The 26,061-nt window shown below is 39.9% G+C and overlaps 2 protein-coding genes across 3 annotated transcripts in view; one reads left to right on the top strand and one right to left on the bottom strand.

Annotated features, from left to right (window-relative positions):
- The first annotated feature begins 7 nt into the window (after positions 1-7).
- Positions 8-25,674, top strand: vwa2 (von Willebrand factor A domain containing 2). Of its 2 annotated transcripts, XM_017484040.3 has the most exons (14): positions 8-307; positions 5,428-5,489; positions 8,140-8,214; positions 10,453-10,586; positions 10,699-10,808; positions 13,617-13,811; positions 16,642-16,775; positions 16,860-16,989; positions 17,918-17,973; positions 18,070-18,177; positions 22,234-22,812; positions 23,085-23,636; positions 24,228-24,350; positions 24,535-25,674. In XM_017484040.3, exons 2-14 carry the CDS (start codon positions 5,438-5,440, stop codon positions 24,657-24,659), a joined length of 2,373 nt encoding a protein of 790 aa, XP_017339529.1. In that variant the 5' UTR covers positions 8-307; positions 5,428-5,437; the 3' UTR covers positions 24,660-25,674. The 2 variants fall into 2 exon arrangements, with proteins under 2 accessions (XP_017339529.1, XP_017339530.1); XM_017484041.3 differs by lacking the exons at positions 8-307; positions 5,428-5,489; positions 8,140-8,214; positions 10,453-10,586; positions 10,699-10,808 and adding an exon at positions 12,300-12,404.
- The window catches only part of afap1l2 (actin filament associated protein 1-like 2), a 36,333-nt gene continuing 35,693 nt past the window's right edge, over positions 25,422-26,061 (bottom strand). Inside the window, exon 19 of the mRNA XM_017484039.3 lies at positions 25,422-26,061. Within this exon, the coding sequence (XP_017339528.1) occupies positions 26,035-26,061 (27 nt within the window). The 3' untranslated portion in view covers positions 25,422-26,034.

Genomic DNA, 26,061 nt, shown 5'->3' with positions numbered 1-26,061 from the left:
GGCACAGGAGGCTTCAGGAGTGCATTTGTTTTTCTTGCTAATTTTCTGCTAAAGATTTTTTTGCGATTTTGGGCTTTGCCTTTTTTTGCCCAGGAGTGTGTACCAAGGCATTGTTGCGCATTACGGAGCAATATACAGGCAGATTAGTGTTTTTATACCCACGGCAGATCTGTTAGTGCCGAATGGGCGTCATATTTTCGACTCCCAAGCTGCGCGCGCTGGTCCTCGCGGTGGGATGATCTGTGAGAAGCCGACACCACCCCGCGAGCTCCTGAGACACGATCAGGACACGAGGTGATCACAGCAGGTAAGAGCGTTTTCCTGTGCTTTAGTCCCAGGTTTTCGACAGCATACGGTTTTAATCGTTCCTAAATTAGTTCACGTAGCGAGATTTGGATGTGATTGAACTGCAACCTGTTTGATTTACACACTTAGTAAATCTCAATGACCAAAGCTTTCGATCCTATTTCAAATAACCTGTTTAAACCAGTGATGAACCCGAGTTATGTGACTGCAAGATGAGTAATCAAGGGTGCTGTAAGTGTAAAGACCAGCGGAAGCCCATTGATTAGTACTGAACGCTAAACTTTTGTACTTCCTGAAGTGACAGTGTTATTTGATTCGTGGGGTATAAACTGAAGCCAGTGTTTACAGGTGGATTGGGGTTTCTTTGGGACTGTACGGTATTCTGGTGCTGTACGCGCAGCCTCTGTTGCGCATAAGTGAGAGTTTTAATGTCTATTTGCACCATCCTTCACACAGCTCTGCTTCACCATCACTTAACCACGATACAAGCAACTAAACCCTTCTGGGTCATCACTCTTCTCTACCTCTTGTCTCACTTAGTTCTGTGGATCACTTTTACAAAGGGCTTCCAGGCTCCTTCTGACATTGCAAAGAGATGTGGTTTAAAATGAATGAATGAGGATTTGTTCCCAATACACAGGCTTGTGATTACTGGGTCAGAGGCCATGGACATTCTGTCCTGATTATTCTTTCTAAAGATTACATGAGTTCATGAGTCGATGATGATGATGATGATGATGATATTAATTGCACCACAGTTCCACCTCACTGATCCCGGGCTCCCAGTTCGATCCTGAGCTCGGATTACTGTCTGTATTTAATGTAATATGAGTTTTAGTATATGTTCTCCCTGTGCATGCATGCATTTCCTCCAAACTCCCTAGGTTTTTTCTTTTCTTTTTCTTTTTCCTGAGTCCAAAAGCAAAAGTCCAAAGCCAGTAGGTGGATTTGTTTTAGGATCTAAAGAATTGCTTTTACTGTAGGTGTGAATGAGTGTAAGAACGTGTGTGTGCCTGGTGCCCTGTGATAGACTGGTGTTCCCTCTGAGTGAATTCTCCTGCCTTGTGCCCAGTGTTTGAGATCTCCTGATACACTGTGACCCTGACCAGGATAAAGCGGTTACTGAAGATGGATACTTTTTTAAAAAAATTATTATTATTGTATGAGCATTCTGCAGCAATCTACTACATGGCTTAATTGTAAAGAGTACTTTTAGTTGGATAAAATGTTCAGAAAGCTGCACAGATTATTGCAATCATATTTCATTGATTGTTCAGTTAATGTATTTGCCAGGACCTAGACACCCACCTTGCTCATGCCCCTTAAATTATACATTATATCAGATGTTCAATATACTATACATGTCTTAAACATGCAAAGATGTCATTTATACACTTCTCCAACTCTGATTTGTGATGTGATTTAAGGTGTTTTATGGTCATTCTGACTCTCATCTCATCTGTCTCTTCTCATCTCTTGTCAGTAGAGGATCAGTAATTTTCTTAAATACCACTGATGTGATATATGGTGGTTAGTGAAGGTAGGTACATGAAGCATACATTTAAGGACAAAGCCTAGCTTTAGATTGGAATGTAAGAAGTTAATGGAAACAGCTCCCTATCTAAACACACACAAACATATCTTTTGTCTCTCATCCTTGCACTGTCACAAGCCCCACTAGTCACGATCACATTACAGTGAATGTGATGACTATCATGACATAGCTTCATCTAAATTTCACATAGGTGGTCCTGTGCTTGGAAATGCCTCAATCCTGTATGACCTGCAGTCACAATACTGCCTGCTTCCAGTCGTCCATTAATAGGAAGGAAATACTGTATGTCTTTGCTTGTCACCCATAAGCGTTCTTATTCTCTTCTACACCTAAAACCTGGATTCCTCAAATCATTCCCAGAGAGATCTCTGGTATCCCCTGACTCTTCACTCTAGTGATTTTGTTTTGTGGATATGGTTCCTGCTGTTCCGGCCTTTTTGTGCACAGAATACTATTTGTATATAATTGGGTTTTTAAAATGCAAATGAAACAATTATAAATTCTTCAGAGTAGCTTACTTGATTCAAAATAACCAGTATTTTTCAAGTCTTGATAAGAGTTAGTTTTCACATATTCTTGGAATGTGTCCAGCCCTACACCACGACTCAGACATAACACATCTTTTTGCACTTCCTATGTTGTCTTTTTTTTATTTTTTTTTTATTTCAGTGTGTAGTTCTAAGAGCTAAGAACTACATCAAAAGCAAGACTACATAGTTGTATGATTGCTATCTTTGGAACAGACCTGTATAACACTGCAGTGTGCCTTTGAGTCCATAGAGCCTAAATGTAGGTAAGTTGATAACATGGTTCTTGTTGTGACAGCTAGTTATTGTGTATTTTTTCCTCCTCTTAAGATCTTTAGTAGCTGGTGGCATGGCTGTTAAAGACTGAAAAACAGTTCTAATAATGGTTCCAATTTAATTGAACTGAAACGCAGTAATAATTTAAAATATAATGAACAATAACAGACCTTACTGGTCCTATATAATTACAGTTAATAGAAAGTTTTCTGTAGCCAATAAGAAGGCAGGTGCATCAGCAATCTCTTTGGGAATTCTCCACATCTGGGTATTTTGTAAAGAGTAATAAGGGCACACAGTCTGTTCTGATGTTAGCTATTCATCACCTTCCTAGACAACATCCATGTGTTCTTTAAGAATCCACCATGACCCTTACCAGGATAAAGTAATTAGTCAAGATGAATGACATTGTGACTACATATTGCATATTAAATTTTTTAAAATCCTACTACTAATGATTTTTAAGGCTACTATGATCATTTCACTGTTCATATGCATGTGATAAATAAAGACTTATCATTATCGCATGGCTTAGACATTAAGGTGCCAAACATCTCAGCTGTTGGAATCTCACCATCAATATTGTATCTTCATTGATATGTCTGTACAATTTCTACCAGGCAATTATTACCAAGTGATATTTTACTGCTGGTTTCACTTCAGCATTCCCAGATTGATTGATTATTCTCTTTTGATTGCTTAGTTTACATCAGTGAATGCATTAACACTGTTGCCTCAAATTTTAAAGACCAGTGGAGAAATTCAGAAAAGAAATGGAGGTGAACAAAGCTCATAGTCTATTGACACACACACATCTCATCTGAAAATGTTTCATAATTAAATTAAGCTTGTGAAGACAGTCTAACTGACAGTCACCCAGCTACCCTTTACCCCCACAGATGGTGATTAAACAGCCCCCAATCCTCACCCTCAGTAACTCCAAGCTCACAATGGGGCTGAAAGCACTACATCCACCTTCTAAACACTTTCTTTTCACTACTGAAATGTGCCAGTTGCCCCCTTGATCCTTTACTCACCATTTTCCATTAATAATGTATCTGGTTTACTCTCACATGACATTCTTAATATTATTAATAACTACAAAAGGGATTTATCTGCACAGTACCTGCTCATCCACTCATCATGCTTTACCCTGCAGAGTCCATCAGTGTTTAGTTTTGGTACTGGTACGCAGAAGACTTTACATGTACCTGTCTCCTGACCCTCATACACTAGGTCTGTTTGCTCTTTATTTGAGTGTTTAAAGAACATCAAGTTAATGATGTGTTTTAGTTGCGGGTAAATAACGATAAAAACAGAAATCTTTGTTACTGGGAATGGACAACAGAAAAGAAATGCTTGAATATTTGTAGTCCCTATCTATGAAGGCTAAAAACTGTCAAAAATGTTATGTTTGCAAGGCAGAATTATATCACCTTATCCAGATATATCCAAGGTCTATGAAATTCTCTCAACTGATAATAGTGAGAAACTCTAGTACTAGTATACAGAGAGTGCAAAATGCTGTGGTACAATTCATATTCCACCTGTTCTCAAACAGCTGCATTGGCCGAATGTGAGCTATGTCCCAGCAAGAGCTCTTCGAGCCCCCAGTAGAAGGTGGTTGGTTATACACACTACCTACTGCAGCTAATGTGTGGTGAAGTAGCTTTTTGTTTTATTATGGCCCCAAACTCTGGATTACCTGAGAGTTCTTCATAATCTGGCCACATTTATAAGGAGACTAAGGATTTGTTTGTTCTGCTTAGCTTTTAATGAATTTTTATTCCTGTTAATTTTATTTATTGAATTTATGTTTAGTTTTAACTTGCTGTTTTTCATTTATATCGTAGTTTGTTTGTTTTTTAATCCATTTTCTTCTGCTTTCATTTGTATTTATTATTCTACTGCCTACAAAGCAATTTATAAACTTTATTTGCTTTATAAATAAGCATTTATTATTTTTATTATTTACAATAATCTTTAGAAAACCTCATTCAACCATAAACTGACTCATTTGTGGTAATTGGATAATGTTTAACTATTTATTGAATCAACATTCCACAACTTTCCACAATGTTTGGGCCTTTTGAAGAAGAGCTTTAAGAAAGAAGCTGCAGTCAGGGGTGGGTCTGAGGGAGTGAGGATGGTGGTGGTGGTGATGTATTCCATGTTGTTCCTGTCATCTCTGTGGCTATGAGTTTCCCTCGGTTACACAGTAAATACACATGTCAATGATTAATGAACTCTGGCGACAGCAGGGCTGTAAGCTCAGAGTTTGGCCACTGCCTGTCTGAGATCTCTGCTGTGTTCCTCACTTGAGGCTATATTGAAATTTGTGATTTAAAAGTAAATGTTCTGGCTTCCTTTTGCTTTTCAGTATCTTATGTTATCTGTTTGTGAGAATTACCAGTTTAATTAATTATCCAATGTATTCATTTTTTTGGAAATATCTTGACTGACTAATTTAGAGTGGTCGCTTGTTAGTCTGGCCTGTGCCAATTTTAATAGGCCATTAAAAGCCTTGCTTTTACTTTAAACTCCAGCAGCATATTGTTCATGTTTCTATATTCTATTTTCTTCCTGCTCTTCTGAGACCCTTCATGGTCATTCACAGCTGCTCCTTCCCTCATTACTGGTCTCAGGGGCTTTTCATGGTCACCACTTAAAATCCAGTTTCTGTTTGGCCTCTTCAAAGTTTGTTTGGTTCCTGAAAGAATCTCATCTCCATTTTAAATGATTCCTGTTTGCTTCTCATTATAGGCTCCTAAAAATGTGCCCAAGTAGCCGATTACAGCTCCTCCTTGCCATCTTGCTCAGTCAAGGTAAGAAATACTGACCAATTTACATAAAGCATATTCTCATTATCTTGCACGGGATTAATTCCAGAACAGTCTGGTTTCATGCACATTGTTCATAAACCTTCTTGAACAAAATAGGCCAGCGCATCAGATTCCAGATTTGGAGGGCAACGACACTGCAGATTTGATCATTCTTCAGATTTTTTTCTTATTCAACTCCTTGTGTTTAGCAAGGCCTTCGTGAGCTGAATCTGGTGTGTTATAATAGAAAAAAACATCATAAATTAGAACTGAGTGGCCACACCCACTTTCAGTATCCTTGTTTTTTAGTTTTGGCATTGGATTTATATCAGAATAACTTCTGAATGTTTTCTGAATAATACAAAAAGATAGAGTAAGAAACATTCAAATTGATGTGAAGCATCTGACCAAAAATCTTTTTTGTTTTGTTATTTGTTATATCTTATGTTTGGTCTCTACTGTATTCATCTAAAAGTCTTCCATTAGGCAATGACATTTATAACTCTTCTGAACCTGTTGAAGATATCAAAGTGTTCAATTCTGTTTCTTTAATTTGTCAAATTCGCATTAGACATTCATTTCCCAGTTACCATCTGAAAAAAAACAAAACACCACCAACTTAACCCCAGACACATGGTTTTGTACTTGAATGCACTCTTATCTAAAGCTTCTGCCTTTGGCAATGGTGGAGCCCCACTGTCTGGACTACAGCACGGAATTAGTGTTAATTGTTTGTTTTTTTCATGAACTGTGTTGTAATAATCTTCAGTATGTATTATACATTCTTAAACAAAATAGTATAACCAGCAACACAAAATAGTGTTTACAGAATCTCTTTACAGGCTTTGTCCGTGCTAGGCTGACATTATGCAGATTTTCTTCAAGGTCACGATGTGGGCTTCTGCGTTAAGACAACAGGCTGCTGTCTTTCTCTAGTATCCCATCGTTTCCGTTCACATACAATAGACACACACATTATAAATCACAGGTTGGACAATCAGTGCCTCCTCAGGCAGCTCAAACTGGGCAATGAACATGTCTCCTAGTTCAAGGTTTAATGATTGTTATGAAGATATGAGTAATTTATATAATGGACAATAAAGATACACTATAAGGACAAGAGTTTGTTAACCATCACATGCATGTGGTTCTTCTCCAAACTGTTGCTACAAAGTTGAAAGTGCACAATTGTATAGATCGTTCCCCTGTATACAAAACAAGCTCCATGAAGACGTGATTTGCCAAGGTTGGAGTGGAAGAACTTGAGCGGCCTGCACAAAGCCATGACCTCAACCCAGTTAAACACCTTTTGGGATGACCTGTGATGCCGACTGTGCCCCAGGACTCCTCGTACGACATCAGTGCCTGACGTCACTAATGCTCTTGTGGCTGAATGAGCAAATCCCCACAGCTTTTCTAGTGGAAAGCCTTCCCAGCAAAAGGGGGCTAAATCTGGAATTGGATGTTCAAAAAGCTCATATGGCTCTGATGGTCAGGTGATCATAAACTTTTGGGTCTATAGTGTCAAGATAGGTTAGTGAGGGAACAAATGCATACAGCTGCATGATAACAAGATCTCACTTGTTTTTTCAGATGTGATCTGTGAATCTATAAATGAATAAAATATGGCATGACACCCTTTTAATGAACTGAAAAAAATTGTCCTTGTTAAATTGCTGTGGTATAAAAGGTGTAAAACACTTCAGGGTATGCTGTGATTTAGACAATAACCAACTTAAGGCTGGTAATAGAATCACACCACCCTGCCTTTGGGATTTAAAAATGATGGGGCATTCTGCTATAGGAAAGCAGTATACCCTGGAATCTTTAAATCCTAATCAAAACTTAATGTTACCAAATATTTCTATGGGATTCTGGATGCGAGTTGGGGTGATGGTGCGAAAAGGCATAGGAATGACAGGATTAACATATGCCAGCCCACAATATGGCTGAAGCAGTTTTCATTCTTCCACATGAATGGTATTAAAAGCATTTATGAGTTGCTTTTATGACCTCATAATTGTGCCTGCAGGGTTTTGAAGCCTGGGGTATCTGAATGTTTCTCTGGTTAAATTCTGTCACCATGGAGACTTTTGGAAACGCTCTCGCTCATAGCAGACAAAAATTAAGGTATTGTAGAACACACTCCATTCTACACAAGTTAGCTGAGAGAGGACACAGGGAGGCAGAGGGCTGTCCGCCTTCTTATCTGTTCACATGGGCCTTTCCAATCAATCAGCCATTGTGTGCGAGGAAGAGCATTACTGAGTTCTGCTCACTCAAGCGATGACTGCAAGCTCAGCCCCTTTTGAGGCAATGGCGCCTGTTTTCCACCCGTCCGGTAGGCGTTGTTGGAATGCAGATAGCTCCAAATTATCCCTCTACACAAGGCTGAGCACCAGGTGTTGGACATGGCGGGGAAGTTCTACAGAGACCAGTGCTTGGGGCCAAGGTCAGCTCAGCTGCACTAAAAATAAGGGGCTGATATTTCACGTGTGTACTGTGTCTGTTTCTTTATTGGTTTCAGAATAATCTCCAATAGCCATATTACAACATAGACCTGTGCTGTCAGATTCCATTCGATCTTATTCATTCATAGCCTTACATGAACTCCGATGAACTAGTGGAAAGGTGCTGTGTTCTCTTTTTACAGTGGACTGCAGTTATGCTGTACAGGAGATCCAGTCTGATCATGAAACCCTCATGAAGATCAGTGCTGCAGGGGAAAGTGAGTACTTGGTGTCCGTCATCAATGAAAACTGAACTGTCACTTACAAGAGTATTACAGTAAAATTATTTTTAGAGAATGGAATAAAAATCTTTAAGGAAAACAATACCAGGCATTTTCTTTTTTCATACCCCCTGTGCTGGAACAACATATGCCTCATCACAGGTGTCTTTTAAGATGATCAGGCAGTGTTGAGCAGCCCTTTTTCAGCTGGAGGCAACATTAATTTCACAGGGAGAAAAATGTAAATAGAAGCCTAAATAAAAAGAAATAGAATCTGGCGAAGCTGAATATACACAGCAGTGTTGCATGTCGCAAGCTTTCTAGGGTATCTGAAAATGTATAATTATTATAGGTATGTAACATAGGTTCTTAACCTTGGGGTCATGACCCCTTTATAATGTGTTCTGTGTTAAATATACCAGCATTTCATAGCCTAGGCCATTTTTCTTTTCCAATTGGAGCCCCTTATCAACCCATTTTACATCAGACCTCAGTGGCGCCACATCCAAAAATGTTAATCAAAGGGATCTTTTAGACTGGCTCCTTGCAGCGTGAGGAGTAGCGTAGTTCACGTGTGCACAGTGTGGAAAGCGGCATATATCTGAACAGAAAATCTCACTGTATTTAAAAAAAAAAAAAAAAAAAAAAAAAAACCTTTGATCATATACAGTGGCAATGGATGTTTATAATAATTTCATGGTCAGTACAGATTGTTGAACGTTATATTTGTTAAGCCAGTGTAATAGAGCACTGAAAAGGGGGGAAAAAAGCTTCAGGCTTCAAGCATTAACTTCATGTCAAATGCAGAACATGACCTTGAGTAAACTGCTGAACCCAACCCAGTTATAAGAAATTTATTTGAGTGAAGCAGGAATTGTGTGCCATTGTGTACATCAAAACTGAGTACGAATCTAGGTTGGATGTAACAGCCATGATGAGATTTCAACTACACCTCCTAAATTCAATAAGCTGCAGTTTGACACACAAGCCCAGTCCTTTCATTAGATGCTACAGTATGATTGCAGCGGCAGAGTGCCTGTGGTGATGCACAGCATAAAAGCATTGTTAAATGTGTGGCCTTTCCCTCGTGTGTGACAATTAAAATGTATATCTTGCCCTGCATGTGCAGTATTATGATATATATAATATACACACACACATATATATATATATATATATATATATATATATATATATGTATGTATGTATGTGCAAACCTGAAATTTACATTTTATGGCATTTGGCAGACACCCTTATCCAGAGCGACTTAGATTTATCTTATTTATACAACTGAGCAACTGAAGGTTAAGGTCCTTGCCCAAGGGCCCAACACTGGTAGCTTGGCAGTGGTGGGGCTTGAACTCCTGACTTTCTGATCAGTAAACCTGAGCCTTTAACCAATGAGCCACCACTGCCCCATTTTTGATTGGTTAATTGATTGATTTTTGTTTGAAATAAGAATGTTGTCTAACATTCTATGTATTGTGAACTTGTAATGCACTGAATTCTTGGTTTACTATTAATTTAAACAAAATGTGAGTAAAACTTTAAGCCCTTTAAATGGGGCCAATTTCCAAAAAAGTTGCAAATCCCTCATCTATAATAATAGCCTTATTAACAGACCTTGTTTGTTTGTTTGTTTGTAGCTACCATGGCTATTTTCATGGTGATATATTAACAGACCTAGATACATCCTATGTAAGCAAGCTCCCAATCAAATAAGTTCATAAAATACTTTAGGTAGTTCCATCAAATGCTATCAAAAAGTTAATCAGAAATGTCCCAGTTTAATTTATGGCCATGAGAAACTAAACTCATTTGTGGAGGCTTTGGCAATTACAAAAGGTCTCTAATTTCTTGCAAAATATTACAAGTGGATAGGTAAAGAGTCCCTCTGTCCAAATGCGTACGTGTTTTTGCGATTGCTGACATGCAGTCTGTATAATCACCCTCTTTATGACAGGCTGCGGGTTCCAGCATGACAGCGAGACACGTTATAATTTAACCTTAACATACTTAGTACAAATATGTCATTTCTATGTGTGAATGTGTGTGAGAGAGAGAGAGAACGTGAGTATGTTTTTGGTAGAGAGATAAGTATGGACGTGATACAAGTCACTAAGTAAGCTTCTCATCAGATTCAGGGCTGTAGCAAAAATGGTTAATTCATAATGGGAAATAATGTTCTATAAAGATCTTCCAATGTGATATATTTGTGTGTGTGTGTGTGCACAGTGATGAGATGCTCTGCAGCTATGGATGTCCTCTTTTTGATGGACAGCTCGTACAGTGTTGGGAAGGGCAGCTTCGAGAGATCCCGCCGCTGCGTACTGAAACTGTGTGAGGCTCTGGACATCGGCCCAGACACGGTAGCTTACATCATCCGATCAGTCTGAAGCTTCCACAATAGGTGCAGGTTTAAAGCAGTGATGTGTCTCAGGTCCATGTGCTTTTTGTAGATGCTTCCTGTGTGTTTCTCAGGTGAAAGTTGGAGTCATTCAGTTTGGTTCGACTCCCAAGATGGAAATCTCGCTAGACTCCTTCAGCAGCAGAGAGGAGCTGAGCAAACACATCAAGAAAATACAGTACAGGTATAGTGTCCTACACATATGTATTCTGTGTTAAATACACATAAAATGGTTATCTCATTAGTTTTACATGCCATTTAAAATGCTATTTTACATTAGGGGTGTGTCAGTTGAGACGTACAGTATCCCTTGACAAGGAAGTCTAATATAGTGAATATTATGCTATACTGATGTACAAACGTCACAAAATCATTACTTTAAGGTCTTACATATCTAATCAAATATACAGTAATACATGGTTTAAAAAAAAAACATTGAAAATACGTATTGAAAAACCATGTTCAGTGAAAATTGTATTTCAAAATATAAGGAACTCAAGGAACCTTGAGAGGAACCAGTCTCAAGAGATCCCATCCTGATTGACACTGGGTGGTGGAATTATAAATCACTTCATTATACAGCTGTGGAAGAGTAAAAGCAAACAATGCTAAATATGTTGAAAGGATTTGTTTGGTATGAACTATTGTGAATAGAAGTCCTGGGATGAGCATAGGATAGTCTTTATGATTGTGTTGTCCTGCTACGTAGAATCCTACTGCAGAGGATTTCCCTTTCAAACAAAGTTCAAAATAGAGACTGCTTTGAAAGCTAGATTCATTAAGTATCCAAAGTGATCATAACTGTTTGTGCACTTTTAGGTGGGAGGGATGCCTAGAGGGAACTCCTGTCAATCAGATCAACAGCTTGTTGACTCATGTATATGGGGGAAAAAGCAGTTAGAGTTCCACTTCAAATGCATTTAGCTGCACTTTAATCTTGCAGATCAATACAGATATAATACGAAAACTTCATGTCTTAGAAGAAGAAGTGTTAGTCTTTTTCCCCTGCCAGTTTGTTAACTGGTGTGAAGTACTCTGATCATTAGCATACCATGAATTTTTCTTGTTTTGTTTCACCCTCTGCTTGGAATCCTCATCTTCAGGCCAGACATGGTGGCCGTTGTTTACACTGTACACACTGTGTGTGTGTGTGTGTGTGTGTGTGTGTGTGTGTGTGTGTGTGTGTGTGTGTGTGTGTGTGTGCGTGCATGCAACTGTGTTTGATGAGGTGTTATGGCTGAGATAATTATGTACATTTATGTGGCTACTGCTCTGTTAGTGTGCCATCTAACAATTTTACACCTATCCAAGATGCAGACAGCTGGCCTGTTCCCACACCAGTCAGAACCTAATATCTTCCCCTGGCATGGCATGAAATTACCGTTTCTGATCACTCTCATAAACACATCAGCACTTGTCGGCCCCAAAGAACAACTGCAGCTCAGAGCTGGTAGGAACCCTGCTGGCGGTATGCCTGTTTTTCCTCTAATATCCTGTCAAGATCTCCAAAACCAGCTGCAGGAAGGAAGAAATCACGGACTAAAGTGGCGTAGAAGGACATTGTCAACAGTGTTTGCACTTAAAATATGTTTGGTTCAGGGAAATAAGCTCTGTCCTAAAGTGTTGAGATGCAAGTATTAATTTGGTGTGGATGTCTAACTTTAGGGGTGACTACGAGAAAAGGAACCTGAAACTGCGGACTGCTGTAAGGCGTTGAATTGTGTTTGATGACCTGCAATGAGAACAGGGTGTGTTGAGGAAGGCTAAAGGACTAAGTAAGGTATTGTTTCAGGGGCTGGGAGATTTACCACAGTAAAATTAATACAAGATTAGTGCAATGATTATTGGAAGCTAATGTTACATACTGGCAGGGAATCTGCTCTTTATTAAGACCCACACACAGAGAGACAGACAGACAGACATATATTCATAATGTTGGAAATCAATATAAAAAATATTTAAAGTTACACCATAAATATACAAAAAGCCATCTCTGCATCAATCTTCAGTCCCTTCAGTTCTCGGAGATCTCTGAAAAGCCATGCAATATTTATTCTCGTTTTAGCATGGGCTCTGTTGCTTTCCCCTTTTGGCTGCAGGCTCTCCGCAGTTCGAACTTTCTTGGTTTTGACAACAGCTGATTTCCCACATGTCAACTATGATTGCATTTGGAATTATCCAGATTAAAAACTGCTATCAATATGACAAATTTAAATTCTAAGCAACTGTCATAAGTACAAGCTACGAACATTCCACCATCCTCAGCCCCCACACACATGCAATATAGTAGCCGACGTGATGTAACCACGCAAAGATGAATGAAGTCTAACTGACGTTTCCCGCCCTGACAACTCAAATTATAAATCATTATTATAAGCTTACCGTTGCGAATCGGGGTAAGGTAAGGAGACCGTTTTGAACACTCATTTCTTAAGTACTTGCTCAGTAATTGATTTTTATATTTGTATAATATTTAACCAAAAAAGTTCTGTACTGCAGCTTTAACACCTTGCTTCAAAGTGGATGCTAATTTCTCTAGCTGTTTGCTTGCCAAAATTTAAGTATAGCTAGTGTTATCTACATCACATTTTGCCAGTTTTCATCCTTAATTCATCATCATTTCTACAATTTACCCTACTGTTCATTCATTCTTGTGTCCTAATCTTTCTGTTCTTTTAGGTTCCTAATAATAAGTCCTCTACATTTTGACCATGTGCTCATTCATTTCACTAGAATCACAAGTCACAGCACGCAAACCACATCCTCCATTGAGAGCACATCTCACTTCTTAATCCTGCTGCCTCATACGAACCGTTTTAAAAGCCTTATTAATTAGCTGATCTGTTTGGTCAGATGTGTGAGGGCAAAGAAAATTAACATGCGTAGTGCAGGGGGAATCACGGACTCATTCATTTAATAAATTATATTTACCTCGCTGCCTCCATATAGTTATAAATAAAAGCTGTTTGAAGTTTTCCCCTTTATTCCCCAGAGGAGGGAGCACACAAACCGGTCTGGCTTTGAAGTATGTGATGAAGAAGGGGTTCCTCGGTGGTCGGAATTCCCCTGTGCCTCGCATCGTCGTCCTCCTGTCTGATGGAAAGTCCCAGGGTACAGTGCAGCCGGCTGCCTCTGACCTCAAACAGTCTGGAGTAATTCTGTTTGCCGTGGGCCTACGCTATCCAAGGTATCATGTACAGCCAGACATATTTACAGTTGCAGTCAAAATGATTCAACCCCCATTGCAAATCAGATTTATTGTCGAAATTTACAGACTTTCAGCTGTTTGCAATGAACAAACAAAAGCAATTGCAAAAATTAAACACGACGAATGCTTCAAGTGGTTTCCCCCAAATTCAACTAAAAATGCAACTTTTAATTTCTCCAGTTTAAAAATTATTGAACCCCCTGAATAGAATCCCTCACAACAGCACAAATATGCAAAACAGGTGTTGTCTCAAACACACTTGATTATGTAAATAACCAAGGGCTTCATTAGTTGTACCAGGTGTGCTTGAGCTGAAACACATAACTCCTGAACTAGCTAGTTGTAGAAAATAAATGAAATACCTGGACGGGGCAGAAAAAGGAAGCTATCACAGGCTGCAACCAGTTTTCTGAGAAGGCAAGTTGTGAAAAACCCTCGAGTGACTGCAAAAGACCTGCAGCGAGACTTGGCGGCAACAGGCACTGAGGTTTCAGTGAGCACGGTAAGTACGCACATACTAAACGCAGAATGTTTCCATGCCACAACTCCAAGACGTACATCACTACTGACCCAACAGCACAAGAAAAGTCAGCTCAAAATCCTATAAGTAAGCCACAGAAGTTTTGGGATTCTATTCTGTGGAGCAATGAAACAAAACTGGAACTTTGCGGCACGATGGATAAGCAGTATATCTGGAGGAAGAAGAATGAAGAAAGAAAACTCTGTCCACAGTCAAGCATGGTGGAGGCTCGGTGATGCTCTGGGGCTGCTTTGCATCCTCTGCCACTGGAAACCTGCAGCGTGTGGAAGGCAAGATACAGTCACCGAAGTATCAGGAAATCCTAGGAGAAAACGTCATGCTATCTGTGAGGAAGCTGAAGCTTGGGCGTCATTGGACCTTCCAGCAGGACAATGATCCCAAGCATACCTCAAATTCCACCAGGCTTGGTTGTAGAAGAAGTCCTGGAAGAATCTACAGGGACATCGGTCACGTGACTTAAACCCCATAGAAAATCTCTGGTGGGATTTGAAGAAGGCGGATGCAGCACGCAAACCCAAGAATATTACTGAACTGGAGGCCATTGCTCATGAGGAATGATTCCTCAGGAACGCTACCAGAAGCTGTGCATCTCATAAGCAGCAGGTCATAACAGCAAAAGGGTGCTCTACTAAGTACTAAAGATGCTTGCCATGAAGGGGTTGAATAATTTTGAAACTGGAGAAATCATTATAAGTTGCATTTTCAGTTGAATTTGGGGAAACTACTTGAAGCATTTGTTGTGTTGAACTATTTCAATTGCTTTTGTTTGATTTGTTCACTGCAAACAGCTGAAAGTCTGTACATTTCAACAATAAATCTGATTTGCAATGAGGGTTGAATCATTTGGATTGCAACTGTGTATAAATTGGACTATTTATATATTATAATTGGATTCTTCTTGCACTGTTATTATTTTTGCTTGTACGTGCTCGTAACATTTTCAAACTGATTTATTTGGTTCTATTTCCCCAAAAAATAAACAAACTAGCTAAGTTTAAGTTAGCTAAGTTCAACTGCCATTTCTGTGACCAGGCATTTACTAAGAATGAATGACTGATTGAATGAATGACCTCTGAACTCTGTAAGTGCATCATTGACGTTAATATTATTGAATGTGGTTTTTCTTTGTCCTGCAAACTTCCTACACCCAAGCAGTTGAGCGGTTAAGGGCTTCAACGGTAGCAGTTTAGTGATGCTGGGTTTTGAACTCAAGGTCTTCTGATCTGATTAAGGCACTGGACACTGAGCCACTATAGGATATGTTCGTTTGTGATTTTTTTTAAATCTGTTATTTAAATATTAATATCAGAAAGGTAAAGAAATAATAATCATTATATGAATTGATATGAAAGTTGCTACAAATAATTTAATAAGATTGAGAGAGAAAACCCACAACTGCTACGCTGCTGTTTTGTTTCATTTTTAGTAATGAAAGTAGCATTATTACTCTGTAATCAATTAATTCTTTTCAAGAAAAACTTACCATGTCAGTACAGTGCATTAAAGAAAGATTTCTTTAAAATCTTCTGTCCTCTGCAGAAACGGTGGACATGTCTCATGCCTGAGGGAAGGCAGACAACTTTGTCCTGTATGCTTCAGCTAAAAATCACAAAAATGCACAAATGCCCTGCAGACATGATTAGTTGTTTTTAAGCATTTTAACTGCAGTTTTGTTTCTTCTTCCTGCACCAGCTGAGCAGTTTCATAAAATAATGATTTCTTAGCATGCAATGCTCAGTGCCTCCAGTTCAGGAGTTAGAGCATGCACACACACACACACACACACACACACACACACACACACACACACACTACGCAACATAATCAGTATAGCAGCCCACCTGTTCATGAACTGCAATGTTGTCGGAAACCTATGAACACATCTGCTGTGTATGTGGAGCTCATTCCATTCTTATAATGCTCAGCACATCATGTCATACAGTGTGACTGGAGTTCTTCCACAATGATTCAGTTCACTGCACATTACGAATGTAACCGAACACGCATACATTATTCAGAATGATCATGTGTTCTAAACAGATACAAATTTATAAGAGGTACATTATATGTTTGTTTAAAAAAAATAATTTTTTTTAAGCGAGCTTGCCAGAAAGGTCACAAGGCATTTGGTTGAGACTAAAGGTTTGTATCATGAATGGGATCCTACAATATACCACATTAATTTTACTTTGATGTGGGTGACCAGTTCAGATACAAGAAGTCGGTTTAGATAAAAATGTAAACACAAGCCCTTTGACTGTGTCTCAGATGGGAAGAGCTCAACTCTCTGGCCAGCGATCCCACAGAGAGCCATGTGTTTTTTGCAGAGCATTTCAGTGATACTGTGAACGGACTGTACACGAGCCTCACCACCTTCTCCATCTGCAGTGCTGCCCCCTCAGGTGCACTCTCAATCTCTGAAATATCCATATTCTCCATTCTCCTAATGCTTCCTGAGAGTTGATGATTTGTGTGCGTGTCTGCAGGCTGTCAGGTGGAGTCCTTTCCTTGTGCACGTAAGACGCTGGAGACGATCAAAGAACTGCAGGGCAACTTTATATGCTGGAAGGGTTCGAAGGACAACTTACCATACACATCGTTATGTCCGTACTACAGGCAAGTGCAGTTTATCTCCCTCAGTAAAGGCTTGAACACATACTCTACTCGCCATCAAAATAGATTGTCAGCTGCAGAATTATTGGCACACCTTACAATAAATATGGGCAAAATATCCTTATGGGTGGCTGTGGCTCAGGTGGTAGAGCGGGTTGTCCGCTAATCGTAGGGTTGGCGGCTCGTTTCCCGCCCCACTTGACTCCACATGCCAAAGTGTCCTTGGGCAAGACACTGAACCCCAAGTTTCTCCCGATGGCAAGCTAGCACCTTGCTTGGCAGCTCTGCTACCATCAGTGTGTGTGAATGGGTGAATGAGAACCAGTGTAAAGCACTTTGGAACTGCTAAGGTTAAAAAAAGCTCTATATAAGTGCAGACCATTTACCATTTGAAATAAACATTACACAGAATGATTAAAAATTTTCAGTAACTGGAGCAACTATTTGCCTTTCTTCTAATAATCATTCTTATCTTCTACACTTCTAATACAGTACATGTAAAATAAATGATAACACCTTGTCATCATTGAAAAAATATATTTTAATATTTATATATTACACTCCATTTCAGAAATTAATGTTTCCACATATTGGTGAAAACAAAATCATATACATAGTTGTTGACCTGCACAAGTAATAGATATGGAAAAATACTTTTAAAAATCTCACTGAACACAATTAGGTTATGATGAAGTAAAAAGGTCTGAATTGCGGAGGGCAGTCAACATGCACAAATCTAAGACTAGAAAGAAGTCTGAAATGTTCTCCATGGAGGACTGAAGATCCCTTCACTTGTGTCTCAAACACTGTTAGACGTTACAGCTGTTTGCCAAATATCAATACCACATATCCAAGTATCAATACTTAAAAGGACTTTCACATTTTAAAAAAATGTTAAAAACCATAGTGTTAATAATTTTGTATGTTACAGATATACCAGTGCTTACAAGGTACTTCCCACAGTATGTCACAGAACTGTTTGCTCAGGTAAGAGATGGTATTGAACACACAACATACTGCTGAAGTTTCCAATAAATGAGTATCCTGAGGTGTAAATGTTTTCTTCTTTTCCTCACTGCTTAGATCCTTGTGATTCCAAGCCATGTCAGAATGGTGGGACGTGTGTGTCTGAAGGGCTAGAGAAGTACCATTGCCAGTGTCCTCCAGGCTATGGAAGTGACCCCAAATGTGGTGAGCTGCTATATCCCACCACCTAATAAATCACTCTCTGATTTACGTTTAGTATTTGGCTCATTGGTCTATCCGTGCAGCTGTCGGGCTTGACTGTATGCATGTGTGTCCATTTGCACTTACAGTGAGGGGAAAAAAGTATTTGATCCCCTGCTGATTTTGTACGTTTGCCCACTGACAAAGAAATGATCAGTCTATAATTTTAATGGTAGATTTATTTGAACAGTGAGAGACAGAATAACAACAAGAAAATCCAGAAAAATGCATGTCAAAAATGTTATAAATTGATTTGCATTTTAATGAGGGAAATAAGTATTTGACCCCCTCTCAATAAGAGAGATTTCTGGCTCCCAGGTGTCTTTTATATAGGTAACGAGCTGAGATTAGGAGCACACTCTTAAAGGGAGTGTTCCTAATCTCAGCTTGTTACCTGTATAAAAGACACCTGTCCACTGAAGCAAGCAATCAATCAGATTCCAAACTCTCCACCATGGCCAAGACCAAAGGATGTCAGGGACAAGATTGTAGACCTACACAAGTCTGGAATGGGCTACAAGACCATTGCCAAGCAGCTTGGTGAGAAGGTGACAACAGTTGGTGCGATTATTCGCAAATAGAAGAAACACAAAAGAACTGTCAATCTCCCTCAGCCTGGGGCTCCATGCAAGATCTCACCTCGTGGAGTTGCAATGATCATGAGAACAGTGAGGAATCAGCACAGAACTACACGGGAGGATCTTGTCAATGATCTCAAGGCAGCTGGGACCATAGTCACCAAGAAAACTATTGGTAACACACTACGCCGTGAAGGACTGAAATCCTACAGCGCCCGCAAGGTCCGCTGCTCAAGAAAGCACATATACATGCCTGTCTGAAGTTTGCCAATGAACATCTGAATGATTCAGAGGACAACTGGGTGAAAGTGTTGTGGTCAGATGAGACCAAAATGGAGCTCTTTGGCATCAACTCAACTCACCGTGTTTGGAGGAGGAGGAATGCTGCCTATGACCCCAAGATCACCATCCCCACCGTCAAACATGGAGGTGCAAAGATTATGCTTTGGGGGTGTTTTTCTGCTAAGGGGACAGGACAACTTCACCGCATCAAAGGGACAATGGACGGGGCCATGTACCGTCAAATTTTGGGTGAGAACCTCCTTCCCTCAGCCAGGGCATTGAAAATGGGTCGTGGATGGGTATTCCAGCATGACAATGACCCAAAACACACGGCCAAGGCATCAAAGGAGTGGCTCAAGAAGAAGCACATTAAGGTCCTGGAGTGGCCTAGCCAGTCTCCAGACCTTAATCCCATAGAAAATCTGTGGAGGGAGCTGAAGGTTCGAGTTGCCAAACGTCAGCCTCGAAACCTTAATGACTTGGAGAAGATCTGCAAAGAGGAGTGGGACAAAATCCCTCCTGAGATGTGTGCAAACCTGGTGGACAACTACAAGAAACGTCTGACCTCTGTGATTGCCAAAAAGGGTTTTGCCACCAAGTACTAAGTCATGTTTTGCAGAGGGGTCAAATACATATTTCCCTCATTAAAATGCAAATCAATTTATAACATTTTTTACATGTGTTTTTCTGGATTTTCTTGTTGTTATTCTGTCTCTCACTGTTCAAATAAATCTACCATTAAAATTATAGACTGATCATTTCTTTGTCAGTGGGCAAACGTACAAAATCAGCAGGGGATCAAATACTTTTTTCCCTCACTGTAGCTAGGCATGGTTTTCAGTTGTAGTCAGGGTCAGATTTCAGGCTGGGTCATCGTTGACTGAAATATTCTCCAGTCCCTCTGAGGCATTAGGTCTCCCTGATCAAAAAGGGCAGTTTATCTTTGCTTTAAGTGAAAAGCACAAACTCCTCATCTCTAAGTACTCCCACAACAGTCTGCTTTGTTGCAATGTGCAATAATACACACCAGACCCTGTAACCCCGTAACCTAATAACAAAGCCAAGCAACTGAATCTCTGTCTCCCACTCTCCCTGTCTCTCACTCTCTCCCTCCCTTTCCCACACACACATTCTTTTTAAAGACTGGTTCAGGAAGGGTAATGTATCTTTGAATGAGAGACTAGAATGAATGGGGGCGAGGTAATAAGCGTCACTGATAGAAGCAGTCAACACTATTCTCTGATCTAAGAATACACAATGGTGTGGTCAGTTAGGAAGTGATGACACTCCTAGCCCTGTTGTGTCCATAACGCATCAGAACGAGATGATGTTTTCTAGTCTCAGGATTCAGGATTGTTCATTCATGCTTGTATTTTTTTAAGAGAGGAGTGGAGAAAGGAAAGGAGAAAGGAACAGATAGAGCATCAGTGCATTTACCACTTGACAGTACACTGGTGCTTGAAAGTTTGTGAACTTTCTATATTTCTGCATAAATATGATCTAAACCATCATTAGATTTGTACACAAGTCCTAAAAGTAGATTTACATTTACATTTATTCGTTTAGCAGACGCTTTTATCCAAAGCGACTTACAAATGAGAAAAATACAAGCAAAGGGATATATCAAGCAGAGAACAATATAAGTAGTGCTACCATACAGGATCCATTAATTGAGTTCCAGGAGAAGCAAAGTGCACAGAGTAGAGGTGTAAGTGCAATTTAAAAAAATAAATAAATAAAATTTATGAGTTGGTTTGGTGTTCCCGGAAGAGGTGGGTCTTTTAGCTGTTTTTTGAAGATGGTGAAAGATTCTGCGGTCCGGATTGATAAAGACAAGTGTGACCTGCTTGTGCAACTAAACGTTTGTGGTAACTGTTGATCAGTCCTGTACATCGGCTTGGAGGAATTTTAGCCCATTCCTCAGTACAGAACAGCTTCAACTCCGGGATGTTGGTGGGTTTCTCACATGAACTGCTTTCCTCAGGTCCTTCCACAACATTTCTATTGGATTAAGGTCAGGACTGTGACTTGGCCATTCCAAAACATTAACTTTATTCTTCTTCAACCATTTTTGTAGAACGACTTGTGTGCTTAGGGTCGTCATTGTCTTGCTGCATGACCCACTTTCTCTTGAGATTCAGATCACAGACAGATGTCCTGACATTTTCCTTTAACATTCACTGGTATAATTCAGCATTCATTTATCCATCAATGATGGAAAGCCGTCCTGGCCCAGATGCAGCAAAACAGGCTCAAACCATGATACTATCATGTTTCACAAATGGGATAAGGTTCTTATGCTGGAATGCAGTGTTTTCCTTTCTCCAAACATAATGGTTTTTCATTTAAACCAAAAAATGTTGGTCTCATCCATCAACAAAACATTTTTCATGAACATTTAACCTTCACTAATGTGAGAGAGGCTTTTATTTGCTTAGAACTTACCTTGGGTTCATTGTGATCTTTATTGGGTGACCACTCCTGAGGAGGTTAAAGTGGTCATGAATTTCCTCCATTTGTTCACAGACCATCTGAATGTGGATTGGTGGAGTCCAAACTCTCTAGAGATGGATTTATAACCTTTTCCACCCTGATGAGCATCAACAACTCTTTTTCTGAGATCATCAGAAATCTCCTTTCTTCGTGCCATAATACACCAACACAAATGTGTGATGGATAGATAGATTGATAGATCCCTGTTCTTTAAATAAAACAGGGTGCTCACTCACACCTTATTGTCATCCCTTTAATTGAAAACACCTGACTCCTAATTTCACCTTCAAATTAAGTGCTAATCCTAGAGGTTCACATACTTTTGCCATTCACAGATATGAAATATTGGATAATTTTCTACAATAAATAAATTACCAAGTATAATAATTTTGTCTCATTTGTTTAACTGGGATCTCTTTGTCTACTTTTGTAAAGACTTGTGTGAAAATCTGATGATGTTTTGGGTCATTTTTATGCAGATATATAAAAAATTATTTTCAATAAACTTTGAAGCACCACTGTATATTGTGCTCCTGATCTTAGATATGCAGGTTAAAACAAACACCGAATGGTATGCCGAGTATGTGGCAACAATGTGGTTTTGTGCCCAGCATGGGACCCAAGGTCATGTCAGTCAATGCCTAAATAATACCCTACTGTTTTCCAGCTCCTGTGCTGTCTTTGGACTGCTCTGTAGATGTGCTATTCCTGGTTGAGAGCTCTACCAGCCTGAGTCTGGAGGGGTTCCTGCGCTTCAAGTCCTTCCTGAAGCGCTTTGTGCAAACAGTGTTGAGTTCAGACACTCCTGTGAAGATTGGCCTGGCCCAGTATGGCAGTGACGTAAAGGTTGAAGCCAAGATTGGGCAGCACCGAGACCAAGTGAAGCTGCTCCAGGCTGTGGAGTCTCTCCAGTACCAGAAAGGAGAGGTTAAAACCGGAAATGCATTACGCTACATCACACGACATGGCTTCCAAAGTGCCCCAGTGTATGCTGATGTTCAAGATGACCTGCCTCGTGTGGTGGTGCTCATCACTGGCACTCCATCGTCTGATGCTGTAGTGGAGTCTGCTAAATATGCAAGAGAGAGAGAGATCTTTATCATCGGCATGGGGCCTGATAGGATGAAGGCTGAGATCAACGCCATCACAGGAAACCCTCAGCGCACCATCACTTACAGTTTGCCTGACGAACTGAATGCAAAGATCCCAGAACTCAGAGCCAAGATCTGCAGTGTGGACAGCCAGGGTAATGTCATTGTGTGTTGGTTTTGTTTTTCTCAAACTGGGTCACCTTATGTGTGCTGTCTTCAATGTACAACCTTTCAATGTAATTTCAGTAGTGTGCTACCACTATTCAGCTCCTGAATGATCTAGGCCTTTTATCCCATAATGCCACAGTACTGTTCTTTCTGTTCTCTTTGTCATCACATTGCTTTATTAATGACTCATTTGAAGCCTTCCATGCTTTAGTGTAATCACAATGCCAGCTGCCACTGACTGAACCTTTGTATGTTGCAGGGTGTCTGGGTCAGGCAGTGGACCTGGTCTTTCTTCTGGACGGTTCAGCAAGTGTCGGGAAGGACAACTTTGTTCATTTGCAGGAATTTGTGCGCAGCACGTCTGTGCAATTTGACATAAACCGTGACTTGACTCAGGTGGGGCTGGTGGTGTACAGCCGGTGGCCTGTCTCCGTCTTTGAGCTGGACTCTCATGCTTCAGGCTCTGCTGTGCTTAAGGCCTTGGGAAATGCATCCTATTTGGGTGGAAAGGCCTCTACCGGCTCAGCTCTTCTACACGTGCACTCTCATAGTCTGACTGTGGCCAAAGGGGCACGGCCAGGTGTCAACAAGGTCGTAGTTGTGCTCACTGATGGCACGGGGGCTGAGGATGCAGCGGTGCCAGCTCAGAAGATCCGGGACGATGGCGTGTCTGTGTTTGTGATTGGCATTGGAGATGTGCAGCGCGAGAGTCTCCTGCGCATTGCTGGCATTGAGGATCACATCATCACTGTGCCCTTCTATGAGGACCTGAAGTACTTTGAGGATGTGCTGTTGCAGATGGTATGCACAGGTGAGGCACAGTAAATACTCATACACTGTAGTTGCACTATATATAAACAGTGATTTTAACATGTTACAAATAGCATCTATCAGTTTCATTGAGCAATCTAGCCTAGTGAGTGAGGTACACTGCCTGGTGAATGAATTATTTATATCAGTATGTTTATGTAATTCATTTAAATGGAACCAGCGTTTTTCCCTCAATAACAAACTTCTTTGATGGTAGCATGGGGTAATTTATTAGATAAACCTACACTGCTGGTCTGATTTCTAGGTTAGTTAAAGACTAAAACTGACAATTTGTATTAATCCTTCTCTATCCCATTATCGGGGTCAGTTTCTGACCACAGGAATGCAGTTGACTGGCTATTTTTGTGACCGAGAGGTGTTTAAACATTTCAACAATGCAGTTAAAGCTATAAATTGCCCAGCTCAAAACAACACTGAGGTGCTCAGCTATAACCGTGAAATGTTTCACGATATCAAAAAACATCAGCTAATGATGGACATCAGCACTCTCTCTCTTGACCCACTGATGCCAGCTATAGTAGTCTCTACGAAGCTTTTCACTCAGTTATGACATCTTCATTTCTCTGTACAGATGTGAAGAAGCCTGTGAATCCCTGCAGGCCCAACCCCTGTATGAATGACGGCGTGTGTGTACTACTGAACAGAAACTATCGCTGTGAATGCCGGGGATGGGAGGGACCGCACTGCGAGACACGTCCGTACCAACAGATCACTTTTCATTTTGTTACAACTGGCCATCTTCACTCATCAATACAAAATCAATTGACAATAAAACAAGATCAATCATGCATTATATATAATTGCACTTAAACATACTTTATATTTTTAAGACTCAGTTGTGGTTGATGGCAATCATTATGTATTGTGTTTCCTTGCAGGAAGCAGGCAGCAGCCCTCCAGAGGAGATCTCCCAAGACCTGCAGCATTGAGAAGCCGCCACAGGAAGAATGTTATAGAGCTGCAGCAGCGTTGCACAGAACACCGCAGGAGACATGCTAGCTGATTAGTCATAGGACGACTAGAGCTGGCACACATGCACAGGCAATTCCATTGTTACTTACTCCTTAGTTTGCTAAACATGGAAAAAAGGGAAAGACAAAGGTGAGGTGTGTTTTTCATGTTTAGAAAGGCTTACTATAAGCGCTCTACTACAGGAAACTGGAGATATCGGGGATCTCCACACTCACTGCAGCTCCTATTCAGCACAGACTCTGTTATAATTACTCTAGACAACTAAACATATCATTACACTTTCAGTGATGGAGTGTGAGCAGCCAGCACCTCTTTTTGGTGATTTTAAAGACCTGTCTTTATCAATCCTATTTAAAACTGTTGCTGTAAAAGCAACACATCATTACGGTAACACTCCCGAACAATAATTTTTAAGTAGTAAAATAGTGCCTTATGTCTGTAATTTTATATAAATATTTTACATTTTTCAGTGTGGTCAGTTGTGGCTGGTGTGTCCAACAGCCTTTGCTTCATTTCTTAAGATCCATTTCAAACAAATGTAAATGCTTTTTTAGTTTTGTTCATGACCTTTTAAATGTTCAGAAAACTTTCTAACAAAGCCCCTGTCAGGAGGCTCTATTTTAAATATTTATTTTATATACTCTAGAAAAATAATTAAATACTTTTTTTGTCAAATTGATGCTTTGTGATGTGTATATACAAATTATACATGCGTCTTCTGGTGCCATCTGCTGGAGAGAAATATTATCACAATAGAATACGGCATTCGAGTGCTGTGGTGAAAAAGCTGGAACATGTTTCAGAACTGGTTTTATTGGAATAAAAAAAGTGCATGTTTTATATAGCCAAATTCATCCAAATGGCTCTGTATAAATGTATTTACATCTAGGCTACCAGCATACATGAATTTAAGCTATAGTCTAGACCTCACCACATTGTTAACTATATGAGGCTCTCTGCTTTCTTATTTTCTAAGCTGTCTCAAAGAATATGCCTTTCCAAAATGTGCTCTTCATTGTTATAAAATATACATTTGAAAATATTTTTATAAAATATGCAAAATATGGAACCCCTCCCTTTTCATATAAAAAAAAAATTATTTAAATAGATTGATTGAACAGTGTCCAATGGCATTGGGTGTTGGGTTAATGCAGGGGCCAGCAAGGTTACCTCTGGTAAGCTGCCTGTGGTAAGCAGTACTGTCACAGTCTTTCACTGGAGGAGAAGTGGGATTAGGAAGTAGCGAATGAGGGCTGAGAAGGAATGAGTACATGGTCCAAAAAAAAAGCTGCTTTCACTTCCTGCCAAAAGCCATGACCAAAGAAGACCTTGAAGCCTGCAAAGGCTTTGCATAGTTCCAGGTTGTCGTCATTGTCACATTGCTCTTGTTTTCTTCATTCTCATGCCTAGTTTGTTGACTTCTTCTCCCATTC

This window comes from Ictalurus punctatus, chromosome 13 (assembly GCF_001660625.3).
Source record: "Ictalurus punctatus breed USDA103 chromosome 13, Coco_2.0, whole genome shotgun sequence".
NCBI classification, from domain to species: Eukaryota; Metazoa; Chordata; class Actinopteri; order Siluriformes; family Ictaluridae; genus Ictalurus; species Ictalurus punctatus.
Note: the sequence above shows the minus strand (reverse complement) of the source record. Positions and strands in the feature narration are given on the sequence as shown.

Bases quoted from the DNA above. Each gene is read 5' to 3' on its own strand.
- vwa2 (XM_017484040.3), top strand. From the start codon at position 5,438: ATGTGCCCAAGTAGCCGATTACAGCTCCTCCTTGCCATCTTGCTCAGT. The intron at 5,490-8,139 runs GTAAGAAATACT...CTCTTTTTACAG, and splicing joins TGCCATCTTGCTCAGTCAAG to TGGACTGCAGTTATGCTGTA. The intron at 13,812-16,641 runs GTATCATGTACA...ACTGTGTCTCAG, and splicing joins GTGGGCCTACGCTATCCAAG to ATGGGAAGAGCTCAACTCTC.